Source organism: Dermacentor silvarum, chromosome 8, assembly GCF_013339745.2.
Source record: "Dermacentor silvarum isolate Dsil-2018 chromosome 8, BIME_Dsil_1.4, whole genome shotgun sequence".
NCBI classification, from domain to species: Eukaryota; Metazoa; Arthropoda; class Arachnida; order Ixodida; family Ixodidae; genus Dermacentor; species Dermacentor silvarum.
The window spans coordinates 6,477,705-6,503,383 of record NC_051161.1 but is presented as its reverse complement, the minus strand read 5'-3'; the positions used below and the strand labels follow the sequence as shown (position 1 = coordinate 6,503,383).

Sequence of the window (25,679 nt, the reverse complement as noted above, 5' to 3'; positions counted from 1 at the left end):
ACCGCTTCCAAAACTTCGGATATCTCTGTCACGATATGCTTAATTAACTGTTCATCTAGCATCCATGCACACAATGACATTCCTAAAATTCGTTCAACGCCAATTCGAGTTTGCTTCGCCGATCTGCTTGCCTTAACTACTTACCAGCATCTGTTAGAAGCAATTCAAAACAGATACAGTCGATTCAGCTCCCAGAATAATAGCCAGCAGTCAAGCATAACTCAAATCAAACTCTTCTGTTTCTTTCATACCGCAAATTAAACCGTCGCCGTTTACAGAACTTGTTGTTGTCCCAAATAATTCTGACACATGGCCACAGTGGGCGATTGGCCTTGAATCAGGTTGTTATATATATAGTAGAAGAAAATTAACACCATACGCTGAATTTAAAAATTAGGAATCAATTTACAGAGCAATCGATTGGATTCAGTCCGAAATTTCGAACTGCCAAGCTAACATTTCTGTCGCTGAAACCAAGAATAGAGGCTCCAAAATACAGTATCACAGATCGGACAAATTTAGGCCAACATTGGGTAGCGGAGTTGAATAATATTATCTTATTATAGAGAAACGTCTACAGGACATAAAGAAATACTCTATTGTCTTTAGCTCGCCGCAGAATAGGCACAGTGGTGAGGGAAACGGTCTAGACCTGTGTTGATAGAAATTTAGCCTCGTGATGGACACTTCCATTTTCGTGTCTGGCAGCTAGAGATGGGCAAATGGCTCACTTCAGTGAGTGGCTCGGAACGGCTCAGCTCACTGAAATGAACCGGTTCACTTAACGTGTAACCTGTGTTATGCATATTCCATAGTTATCTGGCTTTGAAAAAAACGATATATGCATGATTTAACAACCGTGTTATTGGTATTTTCGCTATGTTTTCGATAATATTTTTACATATATTAAAGGCGTGAAGTCTTAGTTGTAATGAAACTTTCTTCTCTGATATTGAGGATAAAATGCTTATGATACTGTAACAGGCAGAATGCGACGTACTTTTGTTTTTCAGAAAAAAATATGTAACTTCATCGTCATTACAGAAGCTTGTCTGTTTTTGTGTACTTTAAAATCAACTATCGTCAAATTAAGAACACAAAATGATTGTACATTATCTTTAAACTTTATTCATTTATTCACATACGTGCATTCACTATAATATGAGTGAGGTGTAACGCCATGCAGAATGAATGTACAAATCATTTCTTGAAGTACAATACAAAAATCATAAGAAAGATCCACAAAACTGCCGCACGTACCTTTCTTTTTTTTTTTTCCTTTTTTTTCTCTCGAACGCACGCGCGATACTGGCAATCATGCCATCATGCGCCAGGACAAAAAGAAAAAAAAAAGAAATGAAGTTCTATTACAACACAACATATCATAGGCCTCTTTTTATTGACGTGCTAATGAGACACGCTCAGAAAATGCACAGAAGTGGATGCCATGGGCGACATTTTCGTGACTACACTAATTAGCACAAATGAAGACCAGGACGTAAACTGTATGTTCACCTGTTGTTTTTTAAGACACGGAAGACCATCTTCGAAGTGTAATTGGACCAGCGCACGATGTGCGATCGGTGAGAGTCGTGAGACATCGTTCGAACAGCAGCAGGCAACGAACGGTACCATCCTTTGCCAATTAAGGCTTCTTCTCCCCTCGGTGGCATCGGGTGCCACACCATAGGACGCACAAAAAACCAAAGGGACTGCTGCGCACACCACACACTGCGAGCGAGTACCAGTAGCGCGAGTCTGCCCACACCGGCCACCAATCGTCGGTCAGAAATCGAAACCTCGAAACCCAGCAGGAGACCCGGCTCTGACGGAACGGTTCGGCACGGCTCATTGAACGAAAGAGAACCGGCTTCCTCTCTCCGAAAGAACCGCCGCTGAGTTACTGAACCAGCGGCTCTCTTCAAAAGAGCGGCTCAAACGATCCGGCTCGCTCCTGAGCGCTCTCTAGAAACGGCTCCTCACGGCTCACCGCCGTTTACGTGAACTCATTCGTTATTCCGCCGAAGGCGAGGGGGTGAAGGCGACTCTTGCGAGGAAGGCAGTTGCTTTCTCGTACCGCTAATAGATGGCGTGCAAGTCGCACCCAGCAGATGACCAGCCTCTGACGGAACGCATCGGCACGGCTCACTGAACGCGAGAGAACCGGCTCCCTTTCTCCAAAAGAACCGCCGCTCACTTTTTACTGAACCACGGCTCCACTCGCTCTTTAAAAAGAGCCGCTCACAAGATCCGGCTCGCTCCTGAGCGACCCATCTCTACTGGCAACATTCTCAGCGCCAGGGATATAAAGATGTTGGTAATCTGTGGAGTTGATCACTGCGGCGTCTGACACTGCTTGCATGATGCCTAGGAAACCGAGCAGCTGTGACATAACCAGGCACAGGGCCATATGGAAGAATCGGGACGCCTATGGAAAGCGTTGGCTGAGGAATCTGCGATTTTATTTTAAAATAATCCCTTGTGGCCAGGTACCCAAACTAATAAACGGACGCTTCTCAATTATCTAGGTACCAATGAATGAAACGCCCTCATAACGGGAGAGACACCAGCGACAGTTAGTGATGAACACAAAGATAAAGAATCAGTGATTATCACAGCTGATGTAATTGGTAGATTTAATTTGCGTAGAGCCAGTACCACTGCATGCCATGAATTCAACCAATAAAATGGGCGTAAAATCTGGCAGCCGCAGAGAAAAAGTCCAGTCTAGCGCTGGGCAAAAATACCGATCCCAGAGTTTTCTTCCTGCTGTGAAGCATCTGTCGCAACAATGACGTTTGGCGGTAGAATCTGCAGATGACTTTGTGGTAAACCATCTAAAATACGATGCGGAAGTAATTTTGCGTTATTAGGAAAAATGTCATCAACTTGTGGCAACACGTAGACGTAGAGTCTAAATGTTACATCTGTTCGTGATGATGATGATGAACCTCTGTCATGACTCGCACCCACTATGGAGGATAGGCCAAGAATCGTATGGCAGTGGTTATGCTAAAGAAAATTCGTATTGGAAAACGAGAAACGCAAAGTAATAGACAAACAAAAAACAAAGCTCCATAAATACGTCCATCTTCTTCGTGGTCTGCCCACCTTGGCATTTTTTCTCCGTCTAAAGTACCAACACCAACCAACCAGCCACACTTATATAGACAGCACGCTTTCACATTGTTGCTCACTCAAGTGTAGCATGAGAAGCTCAAATGTTTTGCCGATCACGAGGATCGGCACTGCTCGCGCGCGGCGGCCACCACTCGTTGCGAAAGCCCCGCTCGGAACCTGGTGCGGCGTCGGTGCATGTCTTCCGACCTGTCCACGTCGCATTCTTCCTCGGGTGCTGCGACACCGACGGGCCAAGTGAGCGCTCTGTCCATGACGCCGCGGTGTGCATTCAGGTCAATCGAGGATGAAACAAACGCGAATTTTCTCAAGCTGCGCCGATGTTGGTGTCTATCGAGCTAGCGCAAGGTGATCTAACAAAAGAAAGGCTTGTTGGCGTACAGCGATAAAACGCGACATCACATTGTTAAACATTTGCTGTTTTCTAGCTGGAATGGCATCCAAGTGTCGTCGGCAGTAACCCGGTTTTACGACTGTTCGGTGCAGCGGCTTCTCTCAAACGGGCGTAGGTCCTAGATAAGTACAAACAAAGAAAGAACGCAGACATTCACTAGCCCTCCTGTTCGGCCCGTCGGACAGTCATTTTCCACGACTCTTTCATTTCTACCATTATTGCCCAAATGATTTAGAAATTGATCAATACCTCGAGTAATCGTTGCACAAATTAGCGATAAGTTTGTTGGCAAACTCCCTGATCTTTTTGTTGTCGTCCATTATGTTTTCAGTAACCGGTTTTCGTGCACATCTGCATTACCTCGTTATGAAAGACGGAAGTAAATGTAAAAGAAAGAAATGAACGACGAAAAAAATTTACGGATTACCACACACCTTCTAAAAGAAACAAGTTGATAAACCACGCAGGGCGAGAACTCTGAGCAGAATTAGGCACGCATCGTGCGACGTGTTTTCGGGAGCGTTCATGGCTTTCCGGCACAACGCGTACATGCACCTCTCTTGCTGGCGTTGTCTGGAGCACTAAAAGCAGCGCCGCCTAAAAGCTGCAAGAGAGTCACGTCAATCCCGTCTCACTCTTCTCTTTTCTTTACCTCCTACTCCCCCTATCCCCTACGACGCTGCGCCGTGCTCCCTTATGGGCTGCAGAATTAAGCGTCTCTTCCTTTTGTATAATAAACACCTCCTCCGTCTCCTACACGGCACGGCTCGTCGCCAAGTTCAGTCGCAGACGCACAGCGCGCCCTCGCGATGTGCGGCCATGCGTGACCGTTGGCATTGCAGCCACGCTCTGGTTGGCACGTAAGCGAAAGTGGGCGCCGTAGGAACACTGCAGGACACGTTCATTTCCCACATGAACACCTGTGCCGTTGCAGTAGCGTCAAGTGGTCGGTTTTAAGAGCTCTCTCTACCGAAATGCAGAAACGGTATCCGGCGCGTGTTTGCCTACGCGGGGAAGGTGCAAAGAGGGTGAATCGTGCTAAAGGTCGTCAGAATAGAGAACTGCACGTGCCCTCTTGATTTCACTGTTGTCGCCTACTTTGTGGACGAATTTAAAATGCGGAACAGCAAGCCAGAGTTTTGACGGGAAGCCAGTTGAGCCAACGAAAGCGTGAGAACATGTCGAGCCTATAGTTGGTAAGACAGGCTCAGGTTTAAGCGCAGTGACAGAAGGGAAGAAGTGGACACGCTTGTGTGTGTGTGTGCCCGTCTGCCAGTGTGCATTCCTAAGCATGAGAACAAAATGTCAGCCGTTTCATTGAACGACAGTGTCACGGGACTTGGATCAAAAGCTCCCACCTTCTCAATCTTTGACACATGGATAAGAAGTTCCTTTCAGCTCGTCCCTAATTGTTCAGTGTCTGAATTATTTACGTAGCGAAAGGAAATAAAACGCTATGAAGGAACATACACTGCGTCGATTTCGCTTTTCACGGCACTGCAGCCATCGGAGGGTCTATATCCTCCCGGAAAACAGCTCAGGGATATAATCGCTTTTCCAGTCGGCTCTTATTAATGACTGGTGTGTTATACTGACGCTGGAACCCCCTTTTTTTGTTAGGCAACACGGCTGGACGCTAAAATCTGCATCTCCATGTACGAGGAGAAAGTAACCGTCTTCTCATGTTTGAGATGTTGCCTTTCTTTGCATAAACACAGAGATGAAGCTGTAATATCGTGTAGTAGGTTCATGTTGGTAATACATATTTAATTTCCATGCCATCTCGCGGTATTCGAAACGCACTTGAAGAATGCTTTTCTTCGTTTGTGACGACACAGGCGCCTAGACAAAATTGGTGTCAGTTTTATCGAACGTTGCTGATAGAGCACATTCATAGAGTTACGCATGCACCTGACTTCACATCCTGGTTTACATAAATTCTTCCGAGTTAATTTTGAGGCATCAATGTGCAAAACAATGTACAAGGGGTTTCACGCTTCCTCCCAGTCATATAGCGTGTCCTGTTCCCCAAGATGACCAACACTGATACGCATCGGAGTCCCTCGAGCATCATCATAGTTGAGTAAGGGTATTAATGCGCATACCATTCTTTGCCTACTTGAGCCGTTTTGAGCCTCTTACGCCGACCAGTGGCACAAGTTGTCTACCACCATTAGGTTGCTGGTTGCAATGCGTCGTTCCATTGTCGTGATTCGTGGTATCTCGTCGTGCCGTCACGCCTTCAATCCTGGGCCAAGTTAGCTTGGGCCTCGTGATGCCTTCGTGGTCGTCGCCGTCATTCCAGCTTTGTCACTCGTCGTACAGTCGTTGTGCACACTGTCGTTCAATCGTCTTTCGTGATCTGACTCTCGTCAAGCTGTCGTCGCCACGCCGTCGACCCAGTGGTCCAATTTGTCTGATAGCCTGGGCCATAGGTACGGATGCTGTCGTGTTGCATCATCGTGATTCCAGCTTTGCCATCCGACTCTCGTCATGCCGTCATCGTCACGCTGTCGTTTTCCTCCTCCCATCGACGTCAATCTTTCTTCGTCATAATGTCATAACTATACTGTCGTCATTCAGTCGGGATTACGCCGCCCTTGTCATGCCGTCAACACTCTGTATCGTGCCTTCATGGTCAGACCGTCGTCGTAATGCCGTCGTGGTCGCCGACTTCCAGCTTCGTCATTCGACCACCGTTGCACAGCTTCCGTGATACAGTCATCGTGAGGCCATTGTCATCATACACTCCTTGTCCTCATGCATGCATTAATTGTCATACCTTGGTCGGGATGCCGTCGCGGTCGTAATCACTTCGACATCGTACTCTTGTCGCGCCGTCTTTGTCATGCCATTGTCGCGATGTTGTCGTTTGCAATCTTTTCAGCGTCGTCATGTCGTCGTCATACCACGATTCATCGACATCATTCCTTGTTCTTCATTCTGCCGTCATTCATTCAATCGCGAATATGCCGCCATCTCCACGTCGTCGTCCCACATCCCCTATTAGAGTGTGCTAGAATTGGGGAGTGGGTCCAGCGGACGCCTTGGCAAGCGCCGAGGGTGAAGCAAAAAACGTTGAAATTGTGGCGGCGCGGCCTCATGCTGAATCTCCGGCCAATAAACGTTGGCTCCGGCTGTTTCGGCAGCGCTCATTGGCTGAAGCGAGCTCACGGGCTGAGTAGCTGTCGGCTGCTCGACGCACCGTCGTTGTTGCGTCGTTTGCATTCTTTCTGCCGCTCTTCTTCCATTTTATTTACAATAGATCTGTGAGGAACAATCTCAGTGTTACCGCCACCGAGTATCCGCCTGTCAAAGCTCCATGCAGCTGCGGTAGGGTCTCCGACGCGACAAGCGTCCGGCCGGCGCGCTTGGCCGCTTATTCGGGAGAAAGCGACGGTGGCGCCACCAACTTTTCAAAAAAAAAAAAAAAAAAGCCTCAGCGGGGAGCCTGCGTTGGACCCACTCCCCCAGTCTAGTACACTCTACCCCTATCATGCATTCGTGCCGTCATTCCCGCTTTGTCGTCATACTGTGGCCTTCACGCCGTCGTCGTTACCTCGTCGTCGTCATGTCGTTGTTTCACCGTTGCCATAATTTAAATGACGGCATCTCATTGTCCTGATGACGTCGTCGTTATACGCCGTTCCATCAATATCATTCCTTTTTCGCCATTCCTGCGTCGGCGTCGTGCAGTCGTTGTCAGGCTCATGGGCGACTTTGGCAAGCGAGTGCCACAGCGAAGTGGAACGAAATCGGACTACATAGCCGAGGCAAATAAAGTCTCATAATTACCACCACTACACGTGTTGAATAAACGTCACTTCAGGTCTGTCGCTCCATTGCTATTCGCATTACCATCGACAGTCGTTGCGAGACAGCAGTTCTGCCGTAGTTGTTTATTCTTTAGTTCACTCAGTCCAGGGTCCTATTTGCTGCTGCTGTAATCGACTCGATCTGTCGATCAGTTTTCTCTGGGCTAGGACTGTGCTGGAAAGAATGGCTTCGCACTGGGAGAGCGAGGTATGGCAAATGAGTTTGGGGCATTCCCACGTGGTATGCTAAGGACCCCCCCCCCCCCCCCTCCCCCCAGAAGGGACGTCGGTCATTACGTTCAGTGCCCGCGAAACACGATTAGTTGGGCGGCACTTTTCGCAGGCTTCTTTCAGATTTGGGAAAAAACAAAACGTCATGTAGCACGTATAGAGATCAGAACGGAAAGGTGAATCGGGAATTTTTCATAATGGCCTACAATTTTCTGATTGAGAATCTTGCTCTGATTAGAATATCTGAGAAGTTCATTATAACTAATATGTAATCAGGCGAAATACAAAAAAAAAGAAGAAATAGTCTGACTTCATAAACTCCAAGCGACAGAAAACAACATGCCTTGGTTCTGTCCAGCTACATGGCACTCGCATATTTTTTTTAAATTTTGGCACAATAAGTTACGTGGGAGATACCCTGTATATACTGCAATATATGTAGTTAGATCAAGCAGGCTATTTGTCGCCGCCCCGTTTAAAAAGAGATGACAATGATAATCATCATCTACCTGCGAATCCCAGCCACTGCTTCTCAAGACGGATTCCACTCATTTTTTTAGGCACTTGCGCTGTGACGTCGCACCGCTGTGACTGCAACTGTCTTGGGCGATTTCAGAATGTGGGGCCGAATTCTCTTTAGTAATTATCGTTTCACGTGGCCTTGGCTAATATATAATATTGACACGTATACATGTTTATCTTTCACCGGTGGCCGCTTTCCACCGGCTAACAATGTTAAACGTTATCGCTCGGCGCAGGACGCGCCTGTATCGGAAGATTCTAGAACGTTATCGATGCTTCTTTCCGTTGCCTGTTTTCACCGATGCTTATCTGATTGTATGACCGACGCGAATTGTCTAGAACTTTCTGGAAGACACTGCGGGTACCAGGGATTAATCTGGAACATTCGATGAGTCATGTATAAAAGCCGGCGCGTTTTACCGCATATCAGATTTTCGACGATCGCCGACTGTGTTCGCCGCTATCGTATCGTGCTTTGAGTGTAGCTTGCTTTTGTGGGCACAGGTTCGCCCAATAAGAATCAGTTTCGTCATACATAGTTACGACTGTTTTCTTCAGCATCACTACTACGTGACATCTGGTGGAGGTGCGGGGTAGACGTCGGAACTGCGGCGTTACGGGGCCCTGGCCAACACCACCTAGAGGTGGTGTTGCCCTGGCGCGAGCGCGGAGGGGGGCCTTGACGACGGGCGACGGCGGCGTAGCCTTTCTATACGCCCGCTGACGAACTTGGGTACTTTGTTAAGCCCGTTTCACATGGTGCGATTTTGTTTACGAATTCGCACGTGCGAATTCGCAGATAACACATATTCAACACATATTCAACTTAACACATATTCAACTAATTAACAAAAATTGACTAATGAACTTCTTAGTTAATTACTGTATGACACGTATTGCAATTTACAAATTGTAGCCGGTGAGCTTGCAAGACGCATCCACTTGAAATTAATTTCCAGGATGACACCAGTTTTGAGATATTTCCTAAAGTGTGGGACGAAATCCACCCGACGCATTACATGGCCTGCCGAGCTCCACTTTTTCCGCTTAATGTCAACTAGAATATCGGTTATCCCCGTTTCTTCTCTGATCCACACCGCTCTCTTCGTGTCTCTTAACGCCTAACATTTTTCGTTCCATCGCTCTTTGTGCGGTCCTTAACTTGTTCTCGAGCTTCTTTGTTAACCTTCAAGTTTCTGCCCCATATGTTAGCACCGATAGAATGCAATGATTGTATACTAGTCTTTTCAACGGCAGTGGTAATCACCCAGTCAGGATTTGGCAATGCCTACCGTATGCACTCCAGCCCAATTTTATTCTTCTATAAATTTCTTTCTCATGATCAGAGTCCCCTGTGAGTAATTGACCTAGATAAACGTACTCCTTTACAGACTCTAGAGGCTGACTCGCGATCCTGAATTCTTGTTCCCTTGCCAGGCTATTTAACATTATCTTTATCTTCTGCATATTAGTCTTCAACCCCACTCTTACATTTTCTCGGTTAAGGTCCTCAATCATTTGTTGTAATTCGTCTCCATTGCTGCTGAATAGGACAATGTCACCTGCAAACCGAAGGTTGCTGAGATATTCGCCGTTGATTCTCACTCCTAAGCCTTCCCAGTCTAAGAGCTTGAATACTTCTTCTAAGCATGCAGTGAATAGCATTCGAGAGATTGTGTCTCCTTGCCTGACCCCTTTCTTGATAGGTAACTTTCTACTTTTCTTGTGGAGAAGCAATGCAGCTGTGGAATCTTTGTAGATATTTCCCAAGATATTCACGTATGCTTGCTGTTCTCCTTGATTACGCAATGCGTCTATGACTGCTGGTATCTCTACTGAATCAAATGCGTTTTCATAATCTATGAAAGCCATATAGCCATATAGAGAGGTTGATTGTACTCCGCAGATTTCTCTATTACCTGGCTGATGACATGGATATGATCCATCGTAGAATATCCCTTCCTGAAGCCAGCCTGTTCTCTTCGTTGGCTGAAGTCAAGTGTTGCCTTGAGTCTATTTGAAATTAGCTTGGTGAATATTATTGCGATAGCAATTATATGGACACTTCTACCGGATTTCTGCCGTCGCCGTCGCCGTCGCCGTGAGGTTCCGTATAGATAAAATCTTCGCCGCGCGCCGTATGCCCCAGAGGCAGCGTGCGGGGACGCGCGCTATCACGGAGAGCGAACGCACTCAATCTCCCACGCGCAAGCAAGGAAGCGGAAAGCCAGCGCCGGCACTTCTCTGCCAACAACCGCGCTCGTCGCTCGTCCGCACAGTCTCTTATCTCTCCCACGCGCAAGCAAGGAAGCGGGAAGCCAGCGCCGGAGGGGGCAGGGGGGGGGGGGGGGCACTTCTACGCTGCCAACAACCGCGCTCGTCGTTCGTTCGACCGCACCGTCTGTTATCTCCACACGGCTCTGACCTTTATGCGCATTCGCCGCTCAGTTTCCGTTGAAGCGATAGACCGCACGTACCTTCGCCCGCTCCTGCGGCGTATATATCCGCTCGCTGCCAGCGTTTTGACGGTCGTTGTCTGCAGTCATTCAGTGTGATCTATTCATGTTTGTTTGTGCGCGCTCACACCACGCTTCTTCAATCAGTTAGTAATAGTCGGGCCACATTTTCCAAAGCACGCTACACATGCAATGCTGCCCGGGTCGGCAGTGCAGCGCTACAGGTGTGTCCCTTCGCACGCGCTGCCCACGGGAAGCGCTTCTCATCAACACCACCGTTTCACACGCGCCTTCTCGTGGTCATCGAGTCTCTCTTCATGTCGGTCTACTTACGCCGCAGCACACCTGCTTACTTAATCAGCTCATGTTTACTACAATTCATATTGCTACCAAAGCCGCTCACCTTACTTCGTATGACATTGCTGTGTTGCTATCGCATTCATCGCTTCGCCCTTAGGGCGAAACTGTGACATTTTTTTTATGCAATACTGAGAGCAAGCTAATGGGTCTGTAATTCTTCAATTCTTTAACGTCTCCCTTCTTATGGATGAGTATAATGTTGGCGTTCTTCCAGCTTTCTGGTACACTTGAAGTCGTGAGGCATTGCGTATAAATGGCCGCAAGCTTTTAAAGCTTGATATCTCCTCCATCTTTGATTAAATCGACTGTTATTCCATCTTCTCCAGCAGCTTTTCCCCTGGTCATGTCTTTCAATGCCCTTCTAACTTCATCGCTAGTTATAGAAGGGGCTTCTGTATCCTGTTCTTCACTACTTCGAATGAAAGCAGCTTGGCTGCTCTGGGTACTGTATAGGTCAGTATAGAGTTATTCCGCTGCTTTTACTATGTCATCGAAATTGCTGATGATATTACCCTGCTTATCTTTCATTGCATACATTTTGCCTTGTCCTGGGCCTAGTTTTCTTCTCACTGATTTCATGTTGCGTCCATCTTTTACTGCTTCCTCAATCTTTTCCACGTTATAATTTCGGATATCCATTACTTCCTTCTTGTTGATCAGTTTCGACAGTTCAGCGAATTCTATCTGATCTCCAGATTGACATTTTCATGTTTTGCCGTTTCTTTATTAGGTCATTTGTTACTTGGGAGAGCTCACCTACTGGTTACCTTAATGGCTTACCACCCACTTCTATTGCTGCTTCTGAGATCAACCTAGTTAAGATTTCATTCATTACCTCTATGTTGTATTTATCTTCCTGTTCAAAAGCTGCATATTTGTTTGTAAGTACCAGCCTGAATTGGTCTGCTTTTATCCTTACTGCGTCTAGGTTGGCCGGCCTGTTTCTTCATGACTAACTTTATTCTTTCTCTCTTCAAATTGAGAGAAATCCTAGACCTCACTAACCTATGGTCACTGCACTTTACCCTACCTAATACTTCTACATCCTGCACTATGCTGGGATCGGCAGAGAGTTTGAAATCTATTCCATTCCTTGTTTTTCTTTTTTTTTTCATTAGGGCTTTTCCAGGTCCACTTCCTGTTGCTGCGTTTCCTGAAGAAGGTATTCATTATTCGGAGCCTATTCCTTTCCGCGAATTCTACCAATATCTCTCCTCTAGTGTTCCTAGAATCGATGCCGTAGTTGCCACTCGCCTAGTCGCCAACCCGCTTTTTCCCCAGTTTTGCATTGAAGTCGCCCATGACTACAGTATACTCAGTTTGCACCTTTTTCATTGCTAATTGAACATCTTCATAAAACTGTTCTATTTCTTCATCATCGTGACTGGAGGTTGGGAAGTAGGCTTGTACAACCTTCATTCTATACCTCCTATTCAGCTTTATTACGACGACTGCTACCTTCTCATTAATGCTGTAGGGCGGGCAACATAGCGGGCAACTATCAATGTTGCCCGCTATGTCATGGACTAGAAATCCTACTCCGAATTCTCTCCTATCTGGAAGACCTCTGTAGCAGAGGACGTGGCCGTTAGTCAGTACTGTATAAGACTCACCCGTTCTTCTAACCTCACTAAGGCCAATAATATCCCAGGTAATGCCTGATAATTCCTCAAACAGCCCTGCTAAGCTAGCCTCACTTGAGAGGGTTCACGTGTTGAACGTTGCAAGGTTCAGTTTCCAGTGGCGGCCTGTCCGGATTAAATTATTGGGTTTTACGTGCCAAAACCACGATCTGATTATGAGGCACGCCGTAGTGGGGGACTCCGGAAATTTGGGCCACCTGTGGTTCTTTAACGTGCACTTAAATCTAAGTACACGGGTGTTTTCGCATTTCGCCCCCATAGAAATGCGGCCGCCGTGGCCGGGATTCGATCCCGCGACCTCGGGCCTGTCGGGATCCTGAGATATTTAGCACCCTCTGCCGCGTCGCAGGTCTGATCGCCGCCTTGGTCAGGTGCTCCGCAGCTGGTGGGGACTGAGGGCCGTGGGTTGATTGTAGGAGTCATTTGGGAGGTAGCGGCCGAACACTGCACCAGGGAGGCCAATTCCTGTTCTGGTGACGTGACTACCAACGTCGTCGAGCGCTGGCGTTTTCTTAGTACTGACCATAAAACAACATCTTAAAGTGATCCTTCGAGGGGTACCACTGAGCGCGGCGCAGTGATATTACGGCGTGATTTGCGACGAATGAATGCGTAAGCTCCGCTCTAAAAGAAAGAATAAAACACGGCAGGCGGTTCCGAGTCCGTGCCTGTCCATTGCACTCGTATACAAACCGGCTGGGTTTAGCTACAGTACATGATTCCCGAAGAGTAGCGCCCTCTAACTACAATGTTAGATTGTGACTACGCACGGCTGAAGCTTAAATAATTAATAAAATAACATTTGTAATAACCCAATGTAATACAATAAAAGACGCTTGATTGCGCAGCTTTTAGGGACATTTCTTTCGCAAGAAGACAGAAATCGGCAATCCTGGAAAAATCTGCAAATATTTGTCAGTCACACATTGTAGAACAAGACTGCATAGATGCGTAAATGTCATCGCAGTCTCCTCCGAGTACTTGAACAATTGTCTATTACACACTTTGCGTAAGTGTTGGGCACAAAGAGACTAATCTACAGAAACCTATATTGACTGATGTACTCTTTGGCCCTCCTTTCGTCAGCTGCGTGTGCAGCTCACTTTTCGGTCCTCTCGCTTCCACAATTGCAGCAGCGCAAATGCTCGGCGATGACCGCACAGATGCCGGTATATATTTGGAAAGACAGACGAGTTCCTCCGCCGCAGGCACCGCCGTCGGACAGAGTGGCTCCGCTGCTGCCGTGCTGTCGTCGTGGTCGCGTGGACGCCGTCGGCATGCCGCCCCTCAAGCTGGTCGTGTTCGTCGGCAGCTGCCGCACGGGACGCTTCGCAGAGCGTCTCAAGCGCTGCGTCACCTCGCAGCTCGAGAAGAGAGGCCACCACGTCAGCGTCATCGGTGAGTTCATCGGAGGAGCTGTATTCGAAACATCCTACCCAAGGAGGATTAAAAAAATTGTCGCAGTTTCACCTGAAAGGCGAAGCATCAATTGCGATAGCAAATTTGTAGAGAGCTATACGGAGTAAGGTTAGTAGTTTTATCAGCTGTATAAATTTGGACATGCAGCAGCACCAGCAACGCGCATAACTGTTGTCGACGCCGTCGGCGTTTTGCCCGCGTTCGCACAAAATGCGTGCGGCGTTGGTGACTGTTGCCGGAGCCTCTGATATAAATAGGCACTTGGTGCCGCAGCTAAAAGTCGCCTCCCTTCCCCTCCCCGCCACGGCGTTTCGCGCGTCGGAAGGAGGCTCGTTTGTTCTACATATATGGTGATTGTAAAGGAGGAAAGAGATGCCTACTTCTGCAGCCCTTAAGGGAGCACGGCGCAGAACGCGCGTTTGTTCTTCGCCGTGCCATAGAGAAAGAAAAAAATCTTTTTTTTTCTTTCTCTATGGCCGTGCGTTCACTCCCCGTGAAAGCGCGCGTCCCTCGCGCCCTTTCACTCGCACATACAGCGTTCGGCGCGCGGCGACGATTTCATCTCCACTGACGTCATACGGAACCTCACGGCAACGGCGACGGCGACGCCGACGGCAGAAATCTGCTTTGGAGTGTCCATATAATTGCTATCGCAATAAAATGCATTTTTTAAAATCCTCCTTGATCCTCCCCGAAACTAGGTGGCGCTGGAAGGCAATTTGCGAAAACTGCCGCCAGGTGCAATGCTGTGAATGCAGCTGTGTGAGTCCTGACGCCGTGATGTAGCGAACGCGTGTTCGAGACGGCGAGTTCTCCTCGTGTTTGCCAGATAACGCGCTTTCAACTCGTGTAGTTTGAACAACGGCAGGATGCAGCAAATAGCTGCGGGAGGGCGCATCATTTCTTCGTTTCATTTCGCGCCTTGATATTGTTTAGAATATAGCGTGCTCGTGAGGACTCACACCACCTGCTACACTGGGATAACTCGCCGATGGTTCACACTAGGAAGAATTTGCTGCATGGGCTAGTTGTAAAAGTACTGGAAGTTGGGCGAATTGGTAGCTATTCATCTTGAAACTGCAGCGCACACACAAGAAACAAGGACCTTTGCCTTGTGTCCTCGTTTCTTGTGTGTGCGCCGCAGTTTCAAGATGGGCTAGTTGGTAACTCATTATGGTAAAGCAAATTATGGCGCAAAAGGCACGCCCGCACACTCCCACACACGCAGCACTCCTAAAAGACATATCGAGACCGTGGCTCACATTCTTCTAGAATTCTCAGCTCACAACTTGAACGGAGATGTGTGGTGTCTACTTAACCGACGCCGTGACTTCCGGACGGCGAGACCTGGCCACGGGCGTTACAGGCATTCGACTTCGCGGAGGAGCTTCCCGCTCCCGCGTAGGTTCACGTGACCTGCCGTTACTTTGCTCTTTCCCCACTTTCCCCCGAAACCGCCATTGGGGTGTCTGAGGCGGTTATCGCTTCTCCGCCTCGTTTCGTGCCAAGGTCTCGACAGGGGCACTACCACTCCTACCTATTATTTGTTATTAGAGCGATAGCTCTACTACTCCAGGTAAAAGCGCAGAAAACGCCTGGTTCCGTAAATGTGATCTTCAAGCTCAGCCAAGGTAAAGCTACCACTGCTGGCGGCTGATGCGTACGCATATCTCGAAAGCGATCTGCGATGTGTACAAAATGCGCCGAGTGCTGGTGGCTTCGTATGCGCTGTGCTTTCGACGCTTAGTTCGCGTTGAAACGAGACGCAGCCTGAAGGTCAATTCGCTCGCTGCTGCTGCCGCGCCGAGCAGCGTCTCTGTGTTGTCGTGTGGTGCAATTGTAGATGGCGGTAGTTGCTCACGGCGCCGAGCAGGGTCTGTGTTCTTTCCCATCGCAAGCATAACCGTGCTATCGCTCGACAAACTTGGTTTAACCGCGTTCAACCACGGCAAACTCTTTTCGTGACGTTTCCTACTGAGACTGCTTGGAGACGATTGTGCGGCTGGGTGCGTAATGACGTGGTGTTTCTCACGTATCGTATACTTTATTTTTAAGTTATAAAAGTAAGCACTCTAATTGTATCTTGCTTACAACTTCGTAATTGACGTCTTAATCAATTAGGGCAGTAATCAAAGAATAATATCAATATTTGTAATGATTAAATCGAGTGTAATCAACCAAAAATTATTGGCGGCTTCTCAACTGGGCTGTGAACAATACGTACTTAGCTTCGTTCGCGCAAAATGTTCATCTTTTTTTAACCTTTGTTAGCTTGGAGATCCTGTATAATCCTGTAGTTTGGGCAACCACAACAAATGGTGACATTAAAAAGATTTCAGTTATTCAAAAGAAAATGCTTACTCATCGCAAACGTTCCATACAATGCCTCAACCCGTCCCGTGCGCCTACTGTATAATATTGTACGTGTGCATAATATCTTCGATATAGGTTTGCATGTCTGTATAAAAACACTACTGATCGAAATGACCCACTCTTGCATCGTATTGTGAAACTTTTGCCGCGTTATACATCATAGGAAATGCGCACACAAAACACTTTTATCATACCTCGATGTAGGACTAACTACGGATTCCAAATGTTAAAAATATAAACTTCCGAACTGCTTGAACAAGGAGTGCTATCAGCGCATACATTCTGTATCATTTCATAGCATTAGAAAGTTTTATGCAGAGTAAAATCTGTTTCCTTGATTGTTATTTTTTGTTTTGTTGTTGTTTTGAGATTGTATTGCGTCGGTTCTGCCATACATATTCATATATTATGCTACTTGCGTCTAGTTTTGTTGTAGTTACTGATCACATTATATTATTCTCACCACTGCCGAGTTGCAAGGTTGGCGAGGCTTGTTAAGCGGTCTTGAAGACTGCTTTTTTCTTGTCAACCCCCATTTGTTTACATGCCCTGTACAAGAAGCTGAAATAAAGCATTTATTCATTCAATAATGTGTTGCCGATAAACACTGTCATCTCCGTTTCACTGTCCTATCAACCACATTAACTCTTCCTCCTTGAAGCGCGATGAATCGAACCCATGCATTCAACTGAGTTTTTTTTTTAAGTTCACTGTGAATGTTACAATTATAGGTAGAATAACAGCGAGCAGTCCATAGTGAATGACTGTGCTCGGGTCCTTGCGGCGTCATCGCTCCATACGATGTGCTTTAACCATGTTGTGTAATTTTTTACTCTGATGCGGTTATTCTGTGCACCGTCAAAGTGCTGCTTGCCGCTGTCAAGGGGGCGTTTTCATATTCCGTCTGCATCGCCCTAGCAGCAACTGCTAAGGAAGTCACACTTGGCCGAATGGCGCACGGAACGCGAAGCGCAATGCGGCTGCCGCGGAGGCCCCGAGATCAGGGAGGGGGTATCTGTAAGAGTCCCCCTGCCCTTGTCCAAGGGTGCCCTGCCCACCACCATCGATGAACCTCGCAGCTGTAGCGAACCCGTTCTCACGTCGATCATTACAGACCCGGAGGAGGAGCCGAACCTGTTGGCGGTGCGCAAGCCGCTGCACTTCCACGGCCCGGACGAGACGCCGCCCGCGTGGCTTACCCAGCTGCACGAGAAGGTGAAGGACGCGCAGGGCTACGTGGTGCTGTGCCCCGAGTACAACCGGTGCATCGCACCGGCGCTGGGCAGCGCCATGGACCACTTCCCACCGGACTCGTACCGGCACAAGCCGTGCGCCATCGTCGCCTACACCATCGGTGAGTCCTCCGGCTACACGACAGCGAGTCGTACTTACGACGGGCTACACGTGTTGTAGCGACCATCTTTCTGACGCGCGCCTGCAACGTTGAGGCTGCTCAACGTAGCCGATGACTCACATAGCAGGACAAATCCAGGATAGTGGAGTATGATGGAACGCAGCAGCACCAGGCTAACTTCATTCGTGATTTTACGGGAACGATGGGGTAGTTATTCACTTAGTTGGATAACAACCCTTGTGGACGTCTTCGGTTTTCTTCATGTTATGTGGGCTTCATATGCAAAAGGTTTCGCCGATAATGCGAAGCAGCGACGTGGTGGCTGCTGCAATAATATGCGTAGTAAGCCTTTCACTGTTTTGTGCGGTGTAAATATTCGTGGATGAGCGCGACCACTGCAATTTCCTTTCGACAGGAAGCAAACTGTAGTCACTGATGCCTGTATTGTCTGAACCGTCTTCGAATGTGTATAGTTGGCGCTTCCCGGTTTAAACTGCGAAAGTAGTGAAACTGTGTAGCATATAAATTTCAACATAATGTGGACTAGTAAAGCAGAGTAGACATGGCCGTCGCATAAAACGCAGTAGTGCTGACATACGACGTAAACCAAATGCAGGAAAGTGGTCTACGCCACCCTGACCGAGGTCCCGAGGTGAAGGACCTGTCAGGAGGAATTGTTGCCTCCTTTTGCCACGCCTCGTGGACATCCTGTACCATCTATGTATCTCCAAATAAAATGAATGGAAACTTTCGAATTGAATGACAGGCTCAACTCCTACCACGACATCCGCCAACCGTAACCTGTGCAGGACGGAAGAAACATCCGTGCAGCACTGTCGTGGTTGATCAGAAAAGTGTTCATCTCATCAGTTAGGGCTTTTTGCGCATTCGCGCAAAGATGCCTAGCCATGCGTTGCATCTACTTTTATTTTTAAGCGAAGCTTTATATGGCCAGGCGAAACGAAAAAGCGTCTGTTAGCCGCCTGTCCACAGAAAACTATCATCATCAGCCTTTGCTCGAGCGTCGTCGTCGTCTTCCGCAGCTGGCTCGTTGGCGCCCTTCGGGTTGCGCTCGTGCTCGGCACGCGCTCGTGCCACTGCTCCCGCGTTCGTCGTTGTCGTCGTCTTCCACAGCTGGCTCCGTTGCCACTCATCATTCCAGCGTAGAATTTCACTTCTCTTTGGTCGTCGTAATGGGGAGGCCGCGTTTACAGGGATATGAGTCATTCATTGTCTTGCATCATGCACAGATTTAATTTTGAAGCAATTTAATTTCGAAGAATCGCAAGCGGTAATGGCGGGCGAATGCTGCTAACCACGCCGCCGAGCAAACTCGAGACATCGAACGCAAGCGACAACGGCGGACTGCGGGCATACCGTCAGTGACGTCGTTCTCTCCGTCGCAGCCGAACGTGTGTGTAACCTCATAATTGATGAATACTTTAATGAACCGTCGAGGTTAACCCAGGCATAAACACCGGAGCCGCACGTTTCAGCTTCGCTGGCTGACCATCTGTACGGAGTGCTTAGGCGGTGAACTTTTAAGCGAAGCTTTACAGGCTCACAAGTTTCGGCGGTGGTGGTGTCACGCTGAAAAGTGGGCAGATCCTGGTGATAGTGCAGAAAGGGTCCAAGCTCAACAGCACATATCAGGCCCCCCCCAAAAAAAAGAAAGAGATATAGAGAGATAAAGAAAGAAAGAGAGAGAGAGAAAATCACCAGCCATTCCACTGTCGAGAAAAGGGGGGTAAGCGAAGCTTGTCGTGTGTGTATCTGACCTTCGTGGTGACTTTCTTTCTCTCTCTCTCTTGACTTCTTTCTCTCTCTCCTTCGCACTCTCTCTCTCTCTTTCTCCTTCTCTGTTTATTTCTTTCTCGACCTTCGTGATGATTTTCTTTCTCTCTCTCTTCCTTTCTTTCTATTTCTCTATCTTTCTTTCTCTCTTCCTTCCTCTCTCTCTTTCGTTCTTCACCCTTCGTGGTGATTTTCTTTCTTTTTTTTCTCTCTCTCCCTCTATCTTTTTGTCTCTCTTTATTTCTCTTTCTTTTTTGTCCCTGGTATGTGCCATTGAGCTTGGACCCTTTCTGCACTATCTCCAGGATCAGCCCATTTTACAGCGTGACACCACCACCACCGACACCGAAACTTATGAGCCCCTTACACAATGTCCCACGAGGGCGCTGTAAGGTACTAATAAATAAATAAATAAATAAATAAATAAATAAATAAATAAATAAATAATAAATAAATAAATAAATAATAAATAAATAAATAAATAAATAAATAAATAAATAAATAAATAAATAAATAAATAAATAAATAAATAAAGCTTCGCTCAAAGACATCACCAGCCCTTCCCCTGTCTAGAAAATGGGGGTAAGCGGTGCTTGTCGTGTGTGCATCTGACCTTCGTCAGGGTAACGTTCGGAAGCCCTCGCCTCGGGATTCTGTGCTCGTCGCTGACGGCGGGCTTCGGCTTCGGAAGCCCTTGCCTCGGGATCGTCAGCTTTTCGCTTATGGCGAGCCTCGGCTACGGAAGCCCTCACGCTAGAATCGGCACGTCGACGACGAGTCCTTTCCCGAGCGAGTTCACGCCGGCGCTCATCAAACTCAGCTTGTTTCTTTGCAGAACGCACCACGCGTGGCCTTCCCATCTGTTCGCCGAAACTGATCTGAGGCGAGGGAAACCCGGAGGAGTGTGCGCCAACCCGCTTTACTTCCATGTCCCTCCTCGCGACACACCGAACAAACCTGATTGGTCGCGCGCGTGTCACGTGATCCGTGATCACGCGTGTAGCATATCGAATGCGGGTGTGCGCCGCACGTGATTTCTTTCTTTTTTTTTCTCTCTGTTCCTTTCTGTCTTCCTTTCTTTCGTTCTTGTTCCTGGTATGTGCCATTGAGCTTCGACCCTTCCTGCACTATGGCCAAGATCGGCCCACTTTTCAGCGTGACACCATACCACCACCACCGCCGACACTTGTGAGCCTATAAAGCTTCGCTTAACAAGAAAAATCTCCTTCCACTGTCGAGAAAATGGGGGGTAAGCGAAAGAGAGAGAGAGAGAGAAACGGGGTGGGTAAGACAGGGAAGTTAACCCGAAAAGTTTCGGGTTGGCTACCCTGCACTGTGGGAAGGCGAAATGAAAGGCGGAAAGAATAGGGGAGAGAAAAAGCAGTCATGAAAAAAAAAAGGAATAAAAAAAAATAGGGGAGTTTGGAAACGTCCGTGAGAACTATAGTCTGTCAGAAAGTCCACTCGATCGCAAAAACTTCAAGAGTGCCTTGACTGACTTGTTGTGTGACGACTGCGTTCCAGGACTTCTAGGACTGTCTGCTGCGAAAGCGACTGGTCGTCAAGACGCGCCAGCGCGGTCGCGAGTGACTGCCTATATGCGCTGTATAGGGGACAATGACAAAGCACGTGTTCGATCACGTGGAGGTGGAAGTCGAAGCCAGGGGTCCAGTCGATGCAGACGTGTGTGCTGCAAACTAGGTGTGTTCCGCGGCGATTGTGTGGCATCGTTTGCAAGCACTCGAAGTTTCGCTGCTGCATCTGTTCTTGACAGCGGGATTGGTTCCTGCGCGCCGTCTTCATAAGCAGATCGAGCAGCTTCATCGGCATGTTCGTTGCCAATTACGTCACAGTGGCTAGGGAGCCACTGAAAGGTTACGTCGTGTCCTTGCTCGACGAGGCGATGAAGGAGCTCTCGGATTTCGAGGACTAGCGAAGGCTGTCGTGTGTGTACTTGACCTACTACTTTCCCTTCACTTTCATACTACTTTTAGTTCCCTTTCGTGGTAATATTGTTTCCCTTTCGTACAACTTTTCTTTCCGTTGCGTTGTGCGTTTTCCGTCCCTCGATGTATATACTGTGACATGTCGTGGACTTTACGTTACCCTGATGAAGGTGAGATGCAGACACGACAAGCTTCGCTTACCCCCATTTTCTCGACAGGAGAAGGGCTGGTGAACTTTTCTTTATAAAATTCTGGCAAAAACCCTCTGGTATTCCAGCAATGGGCATCGAGTGACATTAAAGCGACTAGGAGAGTGAGCCTATTAACAGCCAGCCATCGCTGTAAAGATCTGTCTCCTGGGTCCCCTTATCGCTCTTTCTCTCAAAGAGCCGTAATTGGACTATCGAGTGTGCGCTAGCTTTCCACCGGCATCGGTAAGATCTTGCGAAGAAGGCCACATAGAAACGGCGAGTGCAGATTCGGCTGTGTTGCCATTTCACGAGGCCTCTCATTGCGTGCCGCCTATTCTCCGTGGCTGCGATTCCCTTCCCTTAATCCACCGCTGCCATTATCTCTTGCACTCGAAAGGATTCTGCGAGAACAGAATTATATTTAAAAAAAAAACGCCTTAGTTTCGCACGAAAGGAGAAAGACTGACAGAGATAGCAAAGCATTCGACTATTACACAAAGTAAGGCTTGTAGTTTTATTGGCAGTTGCAGTAAACATGCGCTTATGCTAACCAAACAGGTGTGGTGTCACGCACCTGAAGATACACATGAACAGAGTTCACGCGATGACCATGACTACTTGCGCTCACAGAGCTGGCGTAATGAGCGTTTGCAGTAGAGAGCACGAGCCATAGCGATCGTTCCGCACCCTGCCTTCACCATTTGTGACTCCAACACTGGGCGCGCGGCAAGACAGCGCGCACCAAGCACGCACCCGCAGCAGTGTTGCCTCTAAACACACGGCATCCGGGGCAGCTATAAGGGATAGCGCGGCAGCAACACCAACGGTGCGAGCGAGCGTCGAGCGGCCGTACACTCGTCAGCGCAATAAACAATTGCCCGAGTCCGCTGGACCTGCTGGTGGCTGAAGTGGTTTCCGCTTGGAGGCGGCACTTCCCTGTCCATGTGCCCTCGAGCTTTTTCAGCTAGGACCCGTACTGGTGAACTGTCATCTCGGGCTGCGACCAACCTGCGCTCGTGAAGCAAAGCTGTTGAAAATGTGGCTGAGTGTAATAATGAGGCTTTGAGGTTTATTCCCAAGTTGTCCGGGAGATGATGGTGCCATGACTCCCCACCGATGCTGCGAAAGTTAACGTTTATCACCAGAACAGAATCTCCCGCGTCTGAATGATTACGTCAACGAGATAAGTTCTATGAGAATTTGTACTGTCAAATAAGTTTTACCTTAGCAAGGTTTTTGTGGAACATTTGCCTTCCACTTGACTGCAGCAGAATTCTTCAACGGCTTCCTCGAAAATACTTGGTCCTGGCTTGGGTGTGGCCCTGACGCTAGCCTCCCTTCGGTTTATTCTGCTACAGAAAAGTAAAGAGGAAATTTTTCGTTCAACAAGTTATTTGCCCTGCGTGGATTTTCATTGAGTGTCAATTGTTTTAATGCACCACTTCTAGCGCAGTGCTGCACAACGTGATGGCCTGAGTCAACTTCTCTAGGATCCACACGAGCAGCATGCACTTTAGCGGAAGTCGCTGCATCTTCTACTTGAGAAAAGGCAGTCCGTGCTTGGTGTTAAAAAAATAAATTATGGGGTTTTACGTGCCAAAACCACGATCTGATTATGAGGCACGCCGTAGTGGGGGACTCCGGAAATTTGGACCACCTGGGGTTCTTTAACGTGCACCTAAATCGAAGTACACGGGTGTTTTCGCATTTCGCCCCCATCGAAATGCAGCCGCCGTGGCCGGGATTCGATCCCGCGACCTCGTGTCCGTGCTTGGTGTTATCGCACTTGTTGCTGTTCTCAGCACATATCGTTATGGCACGTCGGTCATTGAAAACCGAAGGCAGCTCTTGTTTACAGTCATCAAAGAGAATGTCTGCCTACAAACATAGGTGGTTCCGGAAATATACACCAATTTTAAGACATTGTCAACGGTTCCCATAGATGTTGTTCCCAGCGTTTCTGTAAAACTGGAGGGTATGCATGACTTGACGAACTCACTATCTCCATGTGCTCTGTACTGTGTGGTTGCAGTCTTCCGGCGTCGCAGCGAAAGTTTCGTGAAACAGTTGCTGTCTCACTTTCTCATATTGGAATGATTTGAAACGCCGTTAGAATTCTGCCAGAAGGGCCTCAACATGATCTAACGATTCGGCGCTTTTTTATACACGTGTACGGTCGGTTATCTTTTAAATGAAAATTATTATCTCATGCCAAGAATTATTGAGAACAGACGACATCTTCATTTTGGTCTTCGAGCATGAGATAGAAAACATTCCAGCTTTCACCGTTAGAATGGATGAGAAGTGGCTACAACAAATTCCGATATTGATAGTTGGGTTGGCAGCATGTCGAGAAATGCAACCGCCAAGAATTGGTCGCTTTACTATGCGAGGTTCTTACAGCGTGTCGATGAAGAGCGGCATGTTATTTATAACGCAATGAATGCTTCGGCGCGACATTTTTATGCGCGTGACGCTTCAAGCGGTTCATATATTGTTTATAGACAAAACTGTCGTTTCTCTCATCATATGGCAATAGGCGTATTACTGCAGGAGCAGCGCACCATAAGAATCTCAGCTCAGTCACGGGCCGCTAAAAATCTGCTCACGGCATGACAGCCCGCGAGCCGCACGTTTTTCTAGCGCTACGACCGGTTAGATTATAATAGTTGCTGCGCCGTGTTTCCTTCCAAGACTCGAATTCGGCCAAAAAAGTGTATGCCGCACGTGAGCACACACGATCCTTCTCTGTCGCAGGTGTCGGAGCAGGCCTGGCTGCCGCCATGCAGCTTCGCAGCTTCCTCGGCGAGCTGGGCATGATCACGGTGCCGTTCATCAGCCTCAACGCCAAAGTCCAGACGCTGGTCTCCGAAGACGGCAGTGCCTCCGACGACGGCTTTTCCGAGCGCTTGGCCAAGCTCTTCGGCGAGCTCGAGTGGTACGGGGCGGCGCTCAGGAACCACAAGGAGGCCTGCGGTCCGCCCTAATCGAGCACCATATTCCAAGCGAGCGACAGAAGCCCGCTTTAGGCTGTAGAATTTTGCGCATGAAAGTACGCCAACATTTTGCACCCTGTGTTTGCTGACATAGCCCTTCGAACGCGGACGCCTTCAGAGCGAGGGGCAAAATGACTTTTCACTTTGTAGGTGACCGGAAAATATTGGGAATAATAAAAATGATTACAAGCACTATATTCAACGAAATTGATGCAACATACGGTTGCGTGTGTGGTGCTTCATATATTCACCAGTACAGGACCATAGCGGCGGGCAAGATACATTTTCCACATTTATCTTCCCGTTGTGCCATAATTTCTTCGTCTCTCTCACCGGGATATGACTGCTACACCAAAGAGGACGCCTGACGCACGAAGGTATATAGTGTGTTTTCGTAACCGCGAACACTTGAAAAACTGCCAGAAGACGACACAATTTAACAACAAAACACAGTTGAGCACGGGATAAATGCGCATGTATATTGCATTTACTACCTGCTTCCAGTGCTGTAGATCTCTCCGGTCACATACCGCCATCAATTTCTACTCTGGCTGCATTGTCCGGCTACGCATTATGTATATACACAAACTGCGCAATGTTTTTTTTTTTTTTTTCTGGTGTCATGTGCAGTTCCTGGCGAGCAGTGTGCGACGATCGCAGGCGTGCTTGAAATGAAAGTTTCGCACGTGTTTGTTGAATGCTTGCGATACACACAATTTGCGAATTTCTGTATGCCCGCTGCTCGCGCCATCATCCACAGCGGCCGCCGCCAAGTGCGGCCTTTTCTGTCGCGTGCACGCAGCCGTAACGTTGCCCTCGTGCCACGAGGTTGAAACTATATACGATCACTGTATTTCATTGCAATCGAGGATTGGCCAATTTCGTCACTTCTTCTTCTTCTTTCTTTTCTTCTTCTTCCGCTTTTTGCTCTTGCTGGAGCGAGACTTGCTCTTGCGTTTGCGCTTCCTTTTCTTTTTCTTCTTGCTGGACTTCTTGGAGCGCTTCTTCTTCTTTTTCTTCTTGGAACTGCCCTTGGATTTTTTCTTC

The 25,679-nt window shown here is 48.0% G+C and overlaps 1 protein-coding gene across 1 annotated transcript; it reads left to right on the top strand.

Annotated features, from left to right (window-relative positions):
* The first annotated feature begins 3,300 nt into the window (after nt 1–3,300).
* LOC119460556 (uncharacterized) lies at nt 3,301–24,848 on the top strand. The gene is made up of 4 exons (XM_037721490.2): nt 3,301–3,375; nt 13,768–13,957; nt 17,466–17,705; nt 24,394–24,848. The coding sequence occupies exons 1-4, from the start codon at nt 3,316–3,318 to the stop codon at nt 24,621–24,623; spliced, it is 720 nt and encodes a 239-aa protein (XP_037577418.2). The 5' UTR covers nt 3,301–3,315; the 3' UTR covers nt 24,624–24,848.
* Nucleotides 24,849–25,679: the final 831 nt, after the last annotated feature.

Coding starts and splice junctions, on each gene's coding strand:
- LOC119460556 (XM_037721490.2), top strand. CDS start 3,316: ATGTCTTCCGACCTGTCCACGTCGCATTCTTCCTCGGGTGCTGCGACA. Junction 3,376..13,767: donor CTGCGACACCGACGGGCCAA/GTGAGCGCTCTG, acceptor CCTCCGCCGCAG/GCACCGCCGTCGGACAGAGT. Junction 17,706..24,393: donor CATCGTCGCCTACACCATCG/GTGAGTCCTCCG, acceptor TCTCTGTCGCAG/GTGTCGGAGCAGGCCTGGCT.